The following is a 19441-nucleotide window of genomic DNA, read 5'->3' on the forward strand; positions in this document are numbered from 1 at the left end:
TTATATTTGCCGTTTGCCGTGCACTATGACATCGACGGACAATGAACTTTTATGCCACAGTATTGTTTACCAGTCAGGAGCTGTACCAGAGACGTTATCAGACACAGACTGTTATCAAGGCATTCATTCGCCAGTGGAAAACTCCACGCCCAAATAAATGGTACGCCACATTAGTGAGGACCAATTATGAAGATAGGTTGAAAATGTGTGAAGTGGTCCTTGAAGTTTGTCATAGATGCTTGCATGTTGAATTTTCCTATGCAGATATGTACTGTTGTAGTGGTAGTTTTGTTTGTTAGTTGAATGTGATAACATTTTGAAAATCACAATTGGACACATGACACCCCATACCAAACTATTTTTTTTTTAGGATTAAAACATAAATAATATCTGACAGTACACAACTACCCAGGCCCCTTGACTTTAATCAAATCAAACATTTCAGATCTCTTCCTCTTCACATATCCAGACCTAACGATCAACGAACAAACAACACAGAGCGGTGAGCGCACGCGCACAGAGCATCAACGCAACAATGTCACGCCGCTCTCACATCGCCGTTGCGCCGGTGACGCATGCCGCCAACAGTGTGGTCCACAGCGTAGCGGTGGCGGTGAGGACGGCGCTGTTGAAGGTCTTGTCGTGCACGTGGTGGATGATGTGCAGGGCTCCGGCATACGCCTCCTCACACGTGGCCTTGACCTGTTCCTCTGGCAGCTCGAAGCCGTACTTGCCTTTGTCCCGGAGCTCGAAGCAGAATGAGAAGGGGATCCCAATCAGACGAGCCCAGTCCATTGAGAGGCCAGAATGCGGATCTACAGGGGGAGATGAGGAACTAGTTATAGCCTGCTGTGGGCTAAATTTGTTTGGTTTTCATGTAGTTCTTCATGTAGTTCTTCCCGCAGTGGTCTGCCCCTACTTACACAGTATGTCATGAGATATTCCCACAGTGTAGCTCATCCCATGAAGCTCCCGTATGGCATCTGCTGCAGCCAGGCCCACATCCATCTGAGAAACCAAACATTAGTATAACGTTGTGTGTCATGCACGGCACGGTCGGTGCTTTTTCTACTCTTTGAGACCACTCAAATGCGCTTCACAAGGTACTATACTTTAACCCTTTCATGCACACAGCATCGGCCGAACACCATTACCCACATGCATTCATGGAGGGACACATTCCCACACTGATGGCAGAGGAAACCATGCAAGGGACCAACCTGTTAATTGGGAGCATTTAGTGGTTAAAAGTGTCTTGCTCAAGAACACTTTGACACACAGTCAGGAGGAACCTGGAACCTGGAACCTTCTCATGCCCAGCTCCACCACTTGAGCCACTGCTGCCCCACATACAGCAAGTAAAAATGGAAGTGTCGTATTTTGTGGTATTTGTATAAGCTCAGTTTTCATGGTACAGTAATATTTTTTACTTTGACTTTATTCATTAACTGCATGTATATATCCTCAATGTAGACTTTCATACCAGCTCATTGTGGTTGGGGGAAATTATATTGGGATGCCCATAGGGGACCAGAACCATCTGTCCGTAGGAGTGAATGGTCAGAAAACACAGAATGTCATCCTTCTTGCTCCCTACGAAGTCGGTGACGGCCTGAGCCTCAGGCTCAGACAGGGGCTTGGCGCCGCAGTAAACCAAAGAACAGCAGTTGTGTGACGTTCCAACGGCTGTGGAAACATACCAAATAAATTGACTGAATGTACGGAGTACACCTGTTGAATCATTAGGATCACAAACAGTGTATTGCTACTGTAAGTATTAAGTTCGTGGACCGCAGCATATTTTGCTTGACTCAATACATTCATAGATTTGTAGAAGAACACTCACTCCCCCAGAGGGCATCGAAGTTGCGGTTGAGGTCAGTGCCACCGTCACCGAAACAAACACAGTCCTCAGGTCCCGGTGATCTGGACTTCCTCCACAGTCGAGTCTGCAGAAGTCAACGTGGTTTAATCAGTTGCGCGTCACTCTTAAATCGTATATTTCATGTTTTCACATTTTGCCCTGGTATATGCAAGGATTCTTGAATGATAAAAGTGACAGGTGTGATGCACAATCATTTATTCCACACCGATAAGATTACATTTCAATGTAATACACTGCCAACTGCTGGCCCCTGAAAAGGCCTTTTTTCTCCTATCTCTACTGGGCAGTTTAGCACCTGAACAAGACCAAAATGTATTCCCGACCCCCAGGCTCTACCTCCCGAGCCACTGCCATCCCAGTAGAGAAGAAAGAAGTTAAATGCCAGTGAATCTATGTAAAATGATTCACCAAAGGACACTAATGTTCACTGAATGATATATTCTTGGCACTGAGACGGTACTTTCTATGAACACAAGTGTGTCCATTACTGCACCTGTAAACATTAGACATTGGTACTCACTGTGTTATCCTTCCATGAGTGGATGTATCCATCCACATTCAGCACAGGGGTCACATAGAAGTCCGCGTTCTTCATCATCTCACTCATCTTTGGGTCTGTTTTGTGTGCCTGGAGGATCTGATGGTGGGCGAGTTCAGTGAATATGCACTTGTGAACACAAATGAGATGCACAAATTCTACCTGATTCACTGTTGATTTACACACACACACACACACACACACACACACACACACACACACACACACACACACACACACACACACACACACACACGTACGCACCTCTCTGACAAAGTACTGACAGAAAGCTGGGGCGATCCATTCTCTAGCGTGGATTCCACAGTCTATCCAGATAGCTTTCTTTTTCACACTAGTGCTCTCGCCAATCTATGACACAGGTTTCGGAGATAGGTGAATTACCTCAAGAAAGATGATGTATGATTATGATACAATATGTTGTATGAGAGGGAGGTGGATTACCTTGAGAAGGCTAATGGTTCTGTTTTCATAAGTCTTGCCGAAAGCCACTATGGACACAAGTGAAGGGTTTTCCCTGACAATCTGCTCCATCCAAGAGGTGATCTGTGGGGAGGAACAGAGCTGCAAGGCCTGTGTGTACACGGATGTACAGAGTGTGTGTGTGTGTGTGTGTGCTTTCCAAAACATTCACTTACCTCTATCATTGGGTGATATTTGTAGTAGTCATATTCCATTCTGTTAGACACACACACACACACACACACACACACACACACACACACACACACACACACACACACACACACACACACACACACACACACACACACACACACACACACACACACACACACACACACACACACAGAGAGAGAGAGATATAGCAAACAATGTGAAACACAGTTTTGGTTTGTTTTTGGCTTAGAAGTAATGTTGACCAGTGAAAACAGAACATTCGAAGAAGACTTGAAAGAGAACTATGGGTTCATCATACCCGGTTTCATCAATGCAATGTCATTCCTGCCCATATGTGGGATTGTTGGTCAGATATTGTAAATTATTTACTAACTATAGTATATAGTTAGTAAATATTATCACTGGCGGGGCAGTTCTGGCCCACAGACCTGCACTAGGTGATTACTTACAGAATTAGTTAAAGGACCATACCAAAGACCATTTCTCTCTTACTGGTTTTATTTTTATATTTTGAAATGTTTTACATTTTCTACAAAAGTCATTGAAATGTTACCAAGTTTACCTGAATAATTTAGTTAATGTTAAACTTTGTTGGATGGCTGAGAAATTAGTTTGCAAATAAATCTTTTTGCCTGGGACTATTTTGGGCCAGCATTAAAATGCAACAATGTTTGTTGAGATTACCTTTCTCAAACACATTTCAAGTCTATGTAAGTTGATTGCCATACCATACTGAATTACATACTGATTAATGTACTTTCGTCCATCCAGTCTACCCCTAAAATCAAACAAAGCGGTATGCCTTGGAAAATGGTCGGCAGCAATACTAAATGGTGTCCCCTTTTGTTGTAGTATTTGCCAAGTAGCCTACATTTGGCACAGCTAGAATTCAACCTCTGCAGTTTTCCCACCCTAGCCATAGGCAACTATATGGTTAATAGCGTCCAGTTAAAAATTAAGGGACACTTTGACAAGAATCCCGGAGGAGCCAGACCTTTAAGGGACTAACTGTGTAATTTACATACAGTATATGAAAGTAATCACTAATTCAAATGTATGCACTCATATAGTACTATTGTACTGCAACAAATTATTTGGCAATTTCTTGTGCAGAGCAGAACACACTATACTCTATAGTGTTCGACACAGGAGATCCCTGCCATCTCCACTCCAGACTCACCCACCGTTCCTCCGTTGCTGCCCCAATCTGAGACAGCAGCATCAGAAAAGCAAATCCCACAGAGTGAAGCATTGTCACCTCTCTCCCTGTCCTTCCTTTTTAGAAAATACTGTAAATACACTCTGAGTGACCTTGTGGCATGAAGGAGATCTTTCTTATTGTTTCTTTGGATCTGATAAAGACAGACCTTTGTCTTATAGTGTAGAATAGAGGGCCCTTTGTTGCCTGGTTAATGTTTAATGGATGTTTCTTCTTTTGCGTATCATCATCAGATGTCCAGTTTAATGTTGTGCAGCCACACCCTTGTCTCAGGTCCCACATCATAGAGGCCGGCCTCTTTGATGAGAATGTTTAATGACAGATGGTGACAGATTTTAGAGAGTCTTATCTCCTTTCCATACTCAACGTTCCTCCATCGCCGTCCCAATCTGAGATAGCAGCAAGAGAAAAGCAAATACCACAGATGGCATCATGGCATCCAGGCGAGAAATCCCTGACTTTGTATATTCATGCTACTATTTTGTACTATGTCTCATCCCATCTTTCCTCCTTTGCAGTATATTTGATCAGGACATATTGCAACATCATAATCTGGTTGTTTCACTATACTCAAAACACTCCCCTGTGAATCATTTACTAGCTACATTGATCTCATGACTTCCTCAGAGGTTGGATAGTTGATGCCAACTATCCCGATGCCATGATTATTGATAGCTGGATTTGTCCTGTCTTGATAGCTCTGGTGTTGCTTAAAATGTGGCCACTCAAAGTGAGATGCAGAGTAGAAAGAAAGAAACCCATTCTCTGGTTTAATTTCCTCTGACTCTGTCTTTCCATGTTCCCCATAATGAGAGTTCCCAGGGTTATGCCACCAAAACGTACGTGGAATGCCCTACCAACAGCCATCAAAAAGTGGGACTACCTACCCTCCTTCAAAAGCGCCATAAAAGAGCAAATGGTCCTAGACAAGTCATCTACCCCCCTATTGCCCTCTATAACTAAAATTAAAAAAATGAAAACACCTTAAGTTTGTTGATGATGCAAGTTCATGATGTCATTTGTCCATGTGTGGTCTAGCCCTATGGAATGCATGTGCAAATAAAAAACAACTTGATACTTCTTAAGGTTAATATGAGCTTCAAATCAATATTTTAAATATGTTTTATTTGCAGATGCATTCCATGGCTGGACCACAACCTGGGACAGGCATTGTCCCTCTTGAGTAAAATATGAACTGTTTCTAAATAAATAAAATATTTAAGGTATTTTTTTTACCTTAACCCGGTCTGGGGACCCCCAGGGGTCCTTGTGAGTTCCAGGGGGTCCCCAGCAGAAAAAATAAGGTCCCCAGCTAAATGGATGGACCCTTATGGATCCGTAACTCTGAGAGTGTACAAATGGAATTGTCAAAGTTAAATTAACATTTTACAATACAAATATCCTTTTACGTAAGTGTGCCGAGGTGAACAGAAGGTGGCGCTAATGCAACAATACTGGATGTCAACCGCCGCTTTAAAAAAAAAAAACACCAAGAAGAAGTAGGTTGTGGGTAGTGTTGCCATGTCGGCTTATTATAAGTAACTTTGCGCTTCTTATTCTGTAAAGTTGCTTGTAAATAATATTTACAAGCAACAATTACTGTTGCGGGTTGCGTTTTTTTGGGGCTTGTTTCTAAAGTGTAAGTTGCTTATTCAGGCTTGCTTCCCAAAAATATATATATTTTCATCTCAAATATTTTCATGAAAATGTTTTGTGTCAGGGACTGGGAGCATTTGTGTGAATGTTTCAAAAACTATTGCAAACATTACACATTTAATGCAAGAGTTTTTGAAAATAGCAGATCTTGCTCACCACGCGTTGCGTCGCGACGCGTTGTGAGCTTGTAGATCGGCTATTTATTTCAAAATAGTTGGTTTAAAGTGCTCATGTCGCTTCTTTTATTTGGGCTTGTTTTTCATAGACCTGATTGCTTATTTGTCTCACAGAATCTGGCAATTCTGCTTGTGGGCTTGATACGTGCGCGCGCAGAGCGAGACAGGACAGGGCAAAGTGGAGCGTGTGTTTGTGTTCATGACAATAAATACATTAAAAAACAGATAAATAATTACTAACGTGTTTTTAAAAAAAACATTCTTTAAACACGTCCATGGTTCAAACAAACATGCTGCGGGCGTTGTGTCGAACCAGCGGGGCGCTCCTTCTCCAGGTACTTTCTTCTTTAACTTGCTGCTGACGCTTTCGCATCCACGGGCGCAGATCGACAAGCCCACAACGCTTGGCGGACGCGACACGTTGTGGGCTTGTAGATCGGCAATTCTTTGCAGCGCGACACCGTGGCATGGCAAAAGTGTACCGTAAATCGTTACGCCACTATGATGCCGGCTAGCTTTCCAATGCTAACTTGGCTAACTTCTTACTTAACGGTTTATGTGACAGTTTGTTCTAAACACACATTTCATTCATAGAAGGGATGTCATGTGATCGTAATATAATACTGGTGTGTTCACCACGTGTGTCTATGAAGGAAAGGCTCGTATATGTAACGTTTAATGTTGGTTTTAATGCACTGAGACTCAACCACGACCTTCTGGCTGGTGTAAAGTGTCATCATTCATTCTGCATGCTGCTGAGACACTGGTGTAACCTAGTGCAGTGGTTCTCAAACTGTTTCATGTCAAGGACCCCCAAATTGACACTTATTAGCCCGCGGACCCCCATTTGAAAAGATAAGCCAGGGACCCCCCATAAGAGAAGATTTTTACGGCTCTAGCAGTGATTCTCAACCATTTTAACTTCAAGGACCCCCAGTTTGACATGTATTAGGCTACGGACCCCCATTTAATGGCATTTATACCCCTGGGACCCGAATTTATATTATAAAATCAATGTTGATTTAACTCTGAGAGTGTTCAAATGGAACCAAATGGAACGGTTCCATTTGTACACTCTCAGAGTTACAGAACCATAAGGGTCCATTTGGTTCCTATCCATCATTTAGCTGGGGACCCCCTGGAACCGCCTCAAGTACCCCTGGGGGTCCCCGTACCCCACTTTGAGAACCAATGACCTAGTGGTTCTCAACCTGTGGGTCCCCACATGATTTGGGAGGGGGGGGGGGTCCCCAGATGACAGTGAAGTGACAATTTAAGGACTTTTAAGACCTTTTTAATAGAAAAAGAAATAAGACCATTACTGCATCAGAAGTGATCAACAAACTGTACTTTAAAAACTGGTCAAACATTGTCCAAATTGTCAATGAAAGGGGCAATTTTTTAAAATAGCTGATCTGATTGTAGATCTGCTATTTTCACAATATTTATCTGTGGAACCGAGTCTAACTAAATGTAATGCCTCAACTCCTACAATTCCAAGTGCTGAAAAAAGGTTGAGAACCACTGTTGTGACCTAGCAGGGCTAGCAACGTGCCTTTTTTAAAGCCCCATTCAGTGCTACAAACCTAACCAAATGGGTAAAACAGATTCTGCTTTTCATAGGGACTAACACACTATACTATTATAGACAAGTTAATGGTTTTAAACTGCATTTGATGTCTTTTGGTGACTGGAAAGGATTTGTTTACATAAGTGATGTTTCATTGGGAGTGAAAGAGACTGGGAGTGATTTACGAGGGGGTTCCAGAAAGCATTTTTTCTGTCTACAAACAAGAATTGATGTGAAGAGAACTCGACTTGGGCCTTAAACTGTAAAATGTCACACTGTAGTGTGTTCAGTCAGTCACTTTGGTAGCACTTGCTATGAATCCTATCTATAATGCTTTATAAACATACTTATAATGCATTATAATCTACTCATAACACTGTATAATTACAGTTATAGGCACTCATAAGTACTCATAATGCCATCATACCCCTTTTATAATGACCTATAAGGTGAAGTATCATAATACTTCATAATTACTGGTCACACGCAGACTTTTAGTAATACGTTTGTATTAATATAAATGCACCCACTGGCAAAATCATAAATCGGCGCCCCTGGACCACCGAATGATGTTCTACTTTTACTATAGATAATTATTATTATTTATGTGTCAAATTCAACTTGCATACTAATCTAAATAATTTCTCTTTTGATTGTGTCTCTCCTCAGCATTCGCAGCGGACCGTGCCCAGGTTTGGGGTAACAGCAGCCCAACAGAGATGGGCTTCCTCTCTGCCCATAAACACTGCCGTCATGTTTGTTCCACAGCAGGAGGCTTGGGTAGTGGAGAGGATGGGGCGCTTTGATCGCATATTAGAACCGGTAATGTCCTTGCATTACAACTAGAACTAGTTATTTAATATGTTTTTAAGAGCAATTGGCTATTCATTATCTGTCTGCATGTCTCTCTTTTGATCAATATCTATTATTTATATCTTTTAATGATCTGTTTAGCAATAACCTGTGATCAGCGTCATTTTCATTAAATGAAACGTGTTATTTTGTTCCCCCCTTTTTATTTTTGTATTACTTTTTTTATTGGTGAAAAGGGACTGTGTGTGTGTGTGTGTGTGTATATATGTGCGATTGTATAGGTTTAACCTAGTGTAAGGTTTATGGATGATGATGACCAGGCTAGGAGAATCACTGGGTTATGATAGAAGATAATTAATGAATCCTCTTTTACTTCCTGTAGGGACTGAACTTCCTCATTCCCATATTGGACCGTGTTCGTTATGTGCAGAGTCTTAAAGAGATTGTCATAGACGTCCCAGAACAGTCAGCTGTATCGCTAGGTGAGTAACGTCATGTCATTGATCGTCATCTGAACCAATCATGAAGAAAATTCATCATGAAGAAAAATTCATGAACAAAAGTATAGCACATTGCTCTTGCTCAGCGGCATACATTTTATTCAAGCATTGCCAGGATGTTTTTGTCCCCCTGCCTGGACCTTCATCAAGAGAGTCTTGTAGACCAGTGGTTCTCAAACTTTTTCATGCCAAGGACCCCCAAATTGATATGTATTTGGCCGCGGACCCCCACCTGAAAATATGTTGTGCCAGGGACCCCCAGAAGCAAAGATCTGAGTTCAAAATGTTCCCTTTTTTTTTTTAAAGATTTAAAGATTTGCACACATTTTCAAGATTTTTCAAAAATAGCAGATCTACAAGCAATATGGATAAAGTGGTTAAAATGATTGTGACGCTTTATTAACTAATTTAGCTGGGGACCCCCTTGTAGCCCCCCAAGGACCCCTGGTCCAATTGTAGACAATTGATGCTGCTGAGGAAGAGCAGTGTGCAGGATTTTTGTTCATGAATTTGTCTTCATGATTGGTTCATTTGTCCAACGCACCTGCATCTGAACCAAGTGGAGGTGTGAATATTTCCTTTTGCAAAGACTCATTACATGATCTAAAATAGGCTGATACTCTTACAAATGAGATGACACTCAATGGATATAACAATTACATTCAATGATTCCTTTAAAGCTACATTCCGTCGGTTTAAATGTCCGTTGTCGCAAATCTAGTGTCCAATCTGGTCCGTCTGGTTCAAATATTGATTGTCAACCTGTTGGTGTCCTACCCAACACCAGGGTCTAAATGTGCCTGTAGGGGAGTAGGGAGACCACCTCCAACCGCTGCAGTTGTACTAGTTATATTGTATTAACATACTCAATACAGATTGGATAAAATGTTGTATTCATTAAATTGAATTAAGTCCTGGATTGTAGCTTTAACGTTTGTAGAAATAATAAATTGGTGTACTAGTACTCATCTAATAAATGTCTCATGTTTTCTAGTTTAGATAAAGGTTGACTTTGTGAACGTCCTCAATGAGCAACTAATGGTGTTTCCTTTGTGTTTCACACAGATAATGTAACACTACAGATTGATGGAGTCCTTTATCTGAGGATTATGAATCCATATAAAGTATGTTTCTCTATTATCAATCTCTGGTTATAGTCCACTGAAGTCTGACGTAATTTACGCATCCTACCTGGGTCACGTTTCCCCCCTTCTCAATTCCCATGGCGTGTTTAATATCGCGGCATATAAGAACTGTGTTTCAAAAATAAACAAATGAGCCAGGCGATTTGACTGATATGGGTATGAAGCATCAACTGACGGTGAGAAATGAATTAGAAACGTTACCACCGCCAAATCAATAACATTTTCACCAGAAACAGACTGTATCAAATATGAGTGACTGACTATCGCTAACGATACAGAGCCACCTCCTTGACAATATCGGCAGGGTAATTTGTTTATTCTTAGACCACAATTCTTATATGAGACGATTCTAAGACGACCCAATGTTATTCTCCATAGAGAAAAGCCTCTGTGACCCAGGGGATGAGCAAGTGACGTCAGGGCTTCGGTACTCTATTGTATATTGTGAGTTCTGGGTTTTACAATACAGTACACATATCAGTATATATAAAATGAACGTATCACATATATAAATGATACATAATTACATATCCAATTTGGAAACGTTTTTTGGGGCTATAAAATACAAAATTGTTTTTTTTGCAAACCTAATTTTGTTATTTATTCATAACTTGAAAATAAAAGCATAACACTCTTTATGGCTGTGTTTTTTTTTTCAGCCATGGTAGCAGATTTGGAATAAAACAATTCCAAGTACACATCCTAGAAACTGATGAATGTTTCAATGTTTTTTAGGCTAGTTATGGCGTAGAGGATCCAGAATATGCAGTCACACAGCTGGCACAGACCACCATGCGCTCAGAACTGGGAAAACTCACCCTGGACAAAGTATTCAGGGTAAGAAGCTACATTAGCAAGGCTACTAAGCAAACGCTTGCAGAAACTGACTATGTGTTCATTTAGTTTGCATGAGACCATGAGAGAGTGAGAGTAACATTTGACTGCAGGGGGAGGTCTGTCTGTCAATTCTTGGGGCTGGTCATCTGTCCTGCTGGAAGGCCACATGGCATCTACACCATCCACGCTACATACTGTGTAATAGCATACAGCCTAGTCTACAAAAATGAATCAATAAATAAGACATTGTTAATAAATGGTGACAGTAGCTGGAGCTACTGTGACAAGTGCATAAAGAGTTGTTTGTTTCACATTGCAATGCATGTACTTGTCACTTGAACATGCAGTCTTTCTCTTTTTAAAATGTTTTTTTTTTTAGGAAAGGGAGAACCTGAATTCCCAGATAGTCGACTCCATCAATCAAGCATCAGATGACTGGGGGATCCGCTGCCTCCGTTACGAAATCAAAGACATCCAGGTTCCACCTCGCGTCAAAGAGTCCATGCAGATGCAGGTAAGATGCATTCTAATTAATTAATTAATAACCCCTGACGACGTACCCACTCTATTGATGGATCGCTAAGTCCCACCCCACAATAGCTATTGTCCAATGCTAGCTCAGCAACTGTTACCGTGTTAGACAACGCTCCCATTCTACCATAGGAGTCGATAGTAATCTACACGCACATAAACGATAACTAAGAACATTAATAACATGAATAGGAATACCAGGTCAAACATTGCTACTGTGTAATCTGCAATAATGATTGCACGTGCCCAGAGTGGTTGGAATGGTTATTTTTTTTTATCCATTTCCACAAGCTGAAATATGCACTGAAACTGCAGGCTGTGACCGTTGCTGAAGACACACACAGGTTAACGTCACGGCTCACCGGCCCAGGTGATGGCAATAATATTAATGATTACTGTATAATAACATTAATCGTAATAAAGTTGCAAATCATAGAAAACGAACAAATGTTACACTCGTCACTGATACTGATGTGTTTGGCATGATGCATCCTGAATCACTATTTAGACTCATAAGCATGTTTAGAAACATGTGCAGTATGTTATATTATAAATCACAGATGTGTATTTGTGATGAAAACAGTCTGCGACTTCCATAAGGAGTTTGGATCGGTCAGTTCCAGTTCAACACACCAGAATCGCGGAGCGAAGCAAAGCTCTGTCATTCTGCTCGTCAAAGTGTTTATTCATTTTTTTGTCTATTTATTATCTGCCATTGATAATTTCCATTGATAATGTACTTAACAACGCTTAGTTGATTGATATAGAGATTCCGGTAGATCCCTCTTTCTTGGGACTGATAAAGCCTGTATTCTGTTGAAATAGTAATGGAATGCACATTTTCCCGGTGCATTCTACAGGCATTGTTGATGACTGAGATTAGGAAGAGATTTTGGCACTCTGGCACCACAAATCATCCATAATTTAATGTGGAAAATGCATGCATTTCCCATTCAAGTCAATGGAGAAGCTCTCTGGGTGCCTAATTTAGGGGGGCGGTGATAGGTGGAGCCTAGCGAACGGTCTATTCCTCTTAACATCCAAGTTAGGATGTTGTAGTAGCGCAACGGATGAGGACATCAGATTGCTCAAAGTACTTCACAATTGTATGAAAGTAATAGCACTCAACTCATAAACAAATAAGCGAAGGCGCCAATCTACAAGCTTGAGAGCTTGTCTTGTATATCGTCTCTTTTTGTTTGTTTGACATGCAACTCAGTATAGGGTTAAAGTAGTTAATAGATTAACTGGGCTTTTGACTAGGGCGATATTGGCCTATCACAGATATATTGGTAATGGTATTTGCTTATGTGTTTTACAATATGCACAGATTGACCTTTTACTTAACATATCAAAAATTGTGTAATTATGTACTTTGTCCAGCAGAGCGTGCTCTGTCTCCATTTTTGCACTCAGCACGGTGTGCAATCTCTGCATATGCATGTATGGCAGTTGAGCAGCCGGTCATGCTTGTAATTTGCACAGAATACTAATGTTTTAAGAAGGAATAACCCTGATTTATTTAAACATACACACAGATACATTACTTAAATATAGCTCATTATATATAATCATATAATATATCATTTAAATACTCAGTTTTTCAATGTAACTGTCAGCAGTTCTCAGACTGTATAATACATTCATTAGTAATACAATCATTTCATTCTAAAGTGGGATGCACACTGCTTTGATGTGCCGACACGTGCACTAGTGACAGCTGAACTGCCTTCTCTGTCCAGAGCTGTGATTCATCCATTGTATGCATCATTATCCAATATTGCTGGCTGTCACAAATTCTATAATAACATCAAAACAAGGGGGAAACGATTGCTTTGTATTCTTTATTTATAAACTCCCAAGTAAGTTTCATTGTCGTTTCCCTGTGGCCCATAGATGGTGTAACATCACATCATAAAGGTTTTGTCAGTCACTTAACGTTGCTCTCTGTCTCTGCAGGTGGAGGCTGAGCGCAGGAAGAGAGCTACAGTCCTGGAGTCTGAAGGCACCAGGGAGGCACACATCAACGTGGCCGAGGGTCATAAGCAGGCTCAGATCCTGGCCTCCGAGGGAGAGAAAGCAGAGCAGATCAACAGAGCAGCCGGTAGGCACATCCGATCATTATAGATCAGATATCTGTGGATGGTACTTCCTTGTCCTTCATTTTCCATGTCCTTTTTCATAGATGGCTCTGCATCTCATTATTTAAGCGGTTAACATGACAGAAGCAACGCAGCATCCTAGACCCGTGGTTCTCTAACTCTTTCATATCAAGGATTTATTTGGTGGCGGAGTCCCATTTGAAAAGGTTTTGTGCCAGGGACCCCATAAGAAAAGATTTGTCAACATTTTTCTAAATGTTGACAAGCTCTCTGTAGACCAGCTATTTTAGAATAGCCAAAAAATACACTTTATACACAAAATACAAGATTATTTATTGCATTTTTTAAAAACTACATGGCTACAACATTTTCATTTCTGTATGTATGCATGAAAAAACAAGGAGCTCATGTTTGTGATAACAATTTACTCTGTGAATCAGTGGTTCCCAAACTTTTGTAGCTCGAGACCCAAAAAGAGAAATTTGTCTCCCCGGGACCCAAACTAGTGAAAATGGCTTATTTTTTTTCTTTTTGAAAATCTTTTGGAATAATTATAATAATAATAAGATTAATGTAGTCTATTGTCAGCACTGAGCCTAGCATCTAGATCTGGATATGCATGTCACACACCGTATTTCTAAAATATTTACATGGTCATGTGTGTTATTCACACTTAAAGATGTATCTTTCTGAACGTCTTGTCTCCTTGAGCTATGCAAGGTCATAGTTTGTGACGTCCAGCTCTTATTGTGCTTCCTCAAGGTGAAGCCCAGGCTGTCCTAGCCAAAGCAGAGGCCAAATCCAAGGCCATTCGTCTCCTGTCAGACGCTCTAGCTGAACAGGTACAGTGAACTAGGCAGTTTCATAATTAGAACCTCATTAAAAAGGACATTTTGAGTAATCCGGAGATCTTTGATTTTTCTTTTGTACAGAATGGCAATGCAGCAGCCTCCCTCAGTGTGGCTGAACAGTACGTCACTGCATTCTCAAAACTGGCCAAAGAGTCAAACACCATCCTTCTGCCTACCAATACTGGTGACATTAGTGGAATGGTCACACAGGTATGTGTGCATGCACAATTATTTTCATAAATGTAAAAGACTAGAGGTGCACTTAGTTCAAATGTCTTTCATGTCACATATTGGCTATATGGGCTACTATAGTCAAATCAAGCTGCGATCAATACAGAAGTTAACCTGTTTACATGTGTACTCTGAACTGGTTGTTCTTGCGGACATCTACCACTCTGTCACATGTTAAGTCTCCATATAAATTATTCCCATTCAATATTTTACAGTGCTTCTTTACTTGTCGAGAGCAATTCCTACGCATCTTAGGGTCTTTTGTCACAACATAAGTGCTTTTCTGATATCTGAATGTATATGCTGCAATGTTATGCTCCAGTATGCGAGTCCTTTATGTCGCATTCTTTATCCTTAGCTCTGTGTTTATCTTTAAATGACTACCCCACGCTCCAAAGTAGAGTCCATGTATGACATCTATACTCGACAATAAAGTGTCGGATTATGAATCAGATTGTGACTTCCGTCTCGCTCTTCTGCCCTCAGGCTATGACCATTTACAGCACACTAGCCAAGCAGAGCCCAAAGGCAGAGATCTCAACACCAAGCACAGAAGAGCAGACGAGCCAAGAGCAGTATGCGCCTCAATCCACATCAACCCAGTAGTGGAGCTTGAACCATTGGAAACAAATAAGGATAATTTATATAGTTTGTTGCACGACCGCGTTGTTCTGTAAAAAATGTTCATTTGAAAATACACAATAGAAGACGGTCTGCACAACTGGGGGTTTCTGCAGAGTTTTTGTCAGTGTCAACGTAGTTATGAGTGTCGACCCCTGAAGTTGCGCACAGTACAATTTAACTGTTGTGCCGTTTATTCCAGAAAGTTAACTGTCCTTGCTCACTAGTGCAGCAACAGTTCCAAAATACTGTTAATTATTTCATAATAACTGCCATCCCAAAATAATAAAAAATCATCCATTTATACAGCGTGCCTCACTACTCGGTGTAGAGTAAAAGCAGTTTTTTGTTCTCCTCTTCTTTTTTTTTGGATATAAAGCATTGTGAATAAAAAATATATGGGCATTATGTGCCAATGTAAAAGTGCAAGATTTCCTTCATTTCAAAGCATTTGTTTATCGTTTAAACCTTTTCATTAAATATTTTCAGTACACACTGAGTCAGAAGGGGATCTCTGATAATAAAATCAATGAAAAATGTCCTGCACACTGTCTGGAACTTGAAAAAAAAAATTGCTCCTAAGTCGACGTTTCAGTTGTTAGACCTTCATCAGGACAGACATGTCCGACGTTTCGGTCATTAGACCTTCATGTCTGTCCTGATGAAGGTCTAACGACTGTTGACTTAATAAAGAGCAATTTTTTTGCAAATTCGGTGTGCGGGACCTCTTTCTTTTATTTTATTATCAGCAATCACCTTCTGAACATTTACACCTTTGTTCTATGTCACCAACCTTTTGAGGTGTGCATCGGGCGTCTTCTAAAAGTATTTACATGAGTCAAAATGCAGTGTTGATATTCACTAGTGGAGCGGCAGAGATAAAACTCAGAAGTGTTTTACTATATGGAACTGAAGTCCTTTCATTTAACACAAATTGTAGAGTTAAATGGTTTCTCTATGATGTGGGAATTCCATCTTTCCACCTGTGTATACTGAAAACATTTACTGTATGTGAGTCAAACTTCAGCGTTGTACTCACTAATGCAGCGACAGATAAAACATTTATTTTCTATGATGAATACATTGTTTGATTTAACACAAACTACAGTTGTGTGGTTTCTAGGATGTGGGCTTTCAATGTGGACCATTTATATGTTTACATAGATGGAATATTTTGCCTAAAATATTTCACCTAAATCGGTCTGGCAATGCAGCTTGTCAAATAATACATTCCCACATCAGCTAGACCATGAGCACAGTTTGCACAAAGCTACTTTGAACCACATTAACCCTGGTGTCCCTAGCTTTCAAATGTATTTTTCTAGTAAAAAATATTTGTCAAATAGCTCACCGTTGTGAGCTAGTAGATCAGTTATTTTAGCTATGTGTTGGATGAAAATGTATTTAGGGCCTAAAAGGGGTATTTTGCTTTTCCCCACAAACCAGTAAATTTGGTGGCAAAACACGAATGGTGAAAAAGTCCAAAAGAATCATCAAACCCACCTCACATTAGAGCCGCATTACTCTGGCATACTGTCAGGTAGAAGCATGATTTAAACTTAAAATGGCTCATAGGTGCTATAAATAAAAGTTCATAGCTGCTGTAGCACAGGCTATGTGTCTGTGGTTTGTATGCACAAGGTTCTTAGTTTGATACCAGTGGTAAGAAAACGTTTACTCCATCTAAATGCTACAAGGTCAAGTATTTCGTTTTCACATGTATCTTCCATGGTTCTGTGGCACAAGAGCTGCAGTCAGTTGTTTGTACAAGGTTTGGTGTTCAAGATCACCATTAGGCACATTTTCACATTTCCACTTCCCACCTAAGTTTACAAGGTTAATGATTTCGTTCTCAGATGCATCTTCCGTGCTTCTGTGGCACGTGAGCTGCAGTCAGGACTTGTTAAGCATAAGGTTTGGGGTTCAAGACCACCATTGGCCACATTTTCACATTTCCATTCTCCATCTCAATTCTACACGGTTAAGTATTTCGTTTTCACTCATATCTTCCATGCCAGTATGGCGCAAGCAATAAGGTCAGAGGTTTATAGACTGAAAGTTCTATATTCAACAAAAAAAACTAAAAAACGCATACAACTATAAACAAACTATAACAACTATAAAAATCTAACTGGTGCCATACAAAAACAAGATATGACAAGTCATAATATAGCCGCCAGCGGCAGGCTTTTTTTGCCCCAATACAGTCTCATCACAGTAGAACCGAAATAGCAGAAAATGACTACATTACCCATGAGGCATTCTGAACGTACAACGCGTCCCCCTCTACCATTAAGTTACAGTGTCCAAGTTACAATACACAAAATACACCAAAATAATACTTTTCAATGGACTACTTGGGTAGCACTGATAACATTAACCACAGTAAGGTTCATAAAGTTTGTAGATGAGATGTTTACATTGTTAGTTCAGTCACGGTGACGACGTTAGCATTAACGTTAGCCGCATGCTAACGCTAAACGTCCGTTAGCTTAGCAACACGCTAACGGCTCATATTAAGTTGGTTTGGCTAATAATCATTAATCCCAACTAATGCCAACACAGTAATGGATGTAAACGTTCACAGACATGCTTTGGACATTATTATCAGGTTGCATTATGAACCAGCAGTTACACAATACAAGTAGCAGGCCATGCTAGCAGCTAACAACATACCAAGGCGGGTGCTGTAAACGACGGCCGTCCATTGGCTAGGACGGCCGTCCATTGGCTTTAAAGTAGTGTCTCCCCATTGGCTGTGAAGTAGTGAAGGACAGCCAGGACAGCCAATAGCAAAAAAAGTGTTGAATACATGTCGGAAATCTGTCGGGTCAGAGTCAGAGTGAATACAGAGCCGCGCTTTCAGCTGGCGGCTAAAAAGTGTTGAATACATGTCGGAAATCTGTCGGGTCAGAGTCAGAGTGAATACAGAGCCGCGCTTTCAGCTGGCGGCTAAAAATGGTTCAGATGCCTTAATATAACTCAAATAATAGATACATCAAGTGCCTCAGTAAAATGAAATAACTGTTAGATCAAGCTAATACAAATATTTAAAATTGCTTAATATGTGCATGTCTTATTCCTTCCTCTGGAGGTGGGCTGCCTCCATGCTCCTTCAATCTGGTACACTTCCCCTTCTTGAAATGCTAACTCCCTTTTCTGTGGAATTTCTTGACCTCCGACTTCCCAGTAACTGACAACATTGACAGCCATCATAGGTCACCAGAGATAATTTAGTGCACTGTTCCGTGGAAGAAAATAAATTTGAATTACTAAATGCATGGTCAGGGACCACATGCAATACCTTCACGGACCACCTGTTGAAAACCCCTGCCCTAACCTAACTAACCCTATGTCATCAAAAAACTATGAACAGATGGGTTTTGATTTCATGATCTTTATTGACAAGAATGCATATGAATAAACATCTGTCAAATTGTGGTCCTTTGTGTATTCTGTCTGTCTGTCTGTCTGTGTTGGGAAGAGAACAGACAATTATTACAGAAAAATGAAAGCAATATTACTGTAAATGAATTAATTACATTTCCAATTAACCATACAACTAACAATATGGGTATATGGAACATGTTCTTAATGTCACATATAGTGGGGTTTTGTGTTGTTATAGTGTCTTACCCTCTGGTAGCATTCTGGCAGGAGGTGGTGTTAGGGTTAAATTCTTACCCTTTGGTAACGCTAAGGCAGGGTGTGGTGTTAGGGTATATTTCTGTGGTGTTAGAGTTAAATTCTTACAGTCTGGTAGCATTCTGACAGGGAGTGGTGTTAGGGTGGTGTTAACCTCTGGTAACACTCTGGCAGGGTGTGGTCTATAGAAGGTGCAGTTCTCTGCATCAAGATCCCGATCGACTCCCTCAACAATGGATCCACACCGAGGTCAAACACAAAGGTCATAGGTCACAAATCGATACGCAAAGTGATATTTACAATCCATTCAGTTCACTGTTCCTCTTTTACAGTAGAATAATGATCAGATCCTAGATCACCAACAGTGGTGTAGCTACTGTATAGATATAGACAGTGCAGCCAGAGTGGTCACACTGGGGCCCGTAGGGGTGGGGCCCCCGTTCTTCGTCCACCTGTTTGTTGGA

General features: G+C 40.6%; 2 protein-coding genes across 2 annotated transcripts; one reads left to right on the forward strand and one right to left on the reverse strand.

Moving 5' to 3' along the window:
- Window positions 1–549: 549 nt before the first annotated feature.
- On the reverse strand, window positions 550–3118 carry LOC311040662 (carboxypeptidase O-like; the record flags this gene model as incomplete). The annotated part of the gene is made up of 8 exons (XM_084050991.1): window positions 550–815; window positions 924–1008; window positions 1484–1686; window positions 1847–1949; window positions 2406–2522; window positions 2688–2792; window positions 2886–2987; window positions 3080–3118. 8 exons carry the CDS (start codon window positions 3116–3118, stop codon window positions 550–552), a joined length of 1020 nt encoding a protein of 339 aa, XP_083907117.1.
- Window positions 3119–6277: 3159 nt separating this feature from the next.
- Window positions 6278–15896, forward strand: stoml2 (stomatin (EPB72)-like 2). Its single transcript, XM_084051179.1, has 10 exons — window positions 6278–6466; window positions 8371–8523; window positions 8897–8996; window positions 10080–10138; window positions 10895–10996; window positions 11376–11510; window positions 13487–13631; window positions 14392–14471; window positions 14562–14690; window positions 15198–15896. The coding sequence occupies exons 1-10, from the start codon at window positions 6407–6409 to the stop codon at window positions 15315–15317; spliced, it is 1083 nt and encodes a 360-aa protein (XP_083907305.1). The 5' UTR covers window positions 6278–6406; the 3' UTR covers window positions 15318–15896.
- Window positions 15897–19441: the final 3545 nt, after the last annotated feature.

This window comes from Gymnoscopelus microlampas (assembly GCF_963454915.1).
Source record: "Gymnoscopelus microlampas genome assembly, chromosome: 24".
NCBI classification, from domain to species: domain Eukaryota; kingdom Metazoa; phylum Chordata; class Actinopteri; order Myctophiformes; family Myctophidae; genus Gymnoscopelus; species Gymnoscopelus microlampas.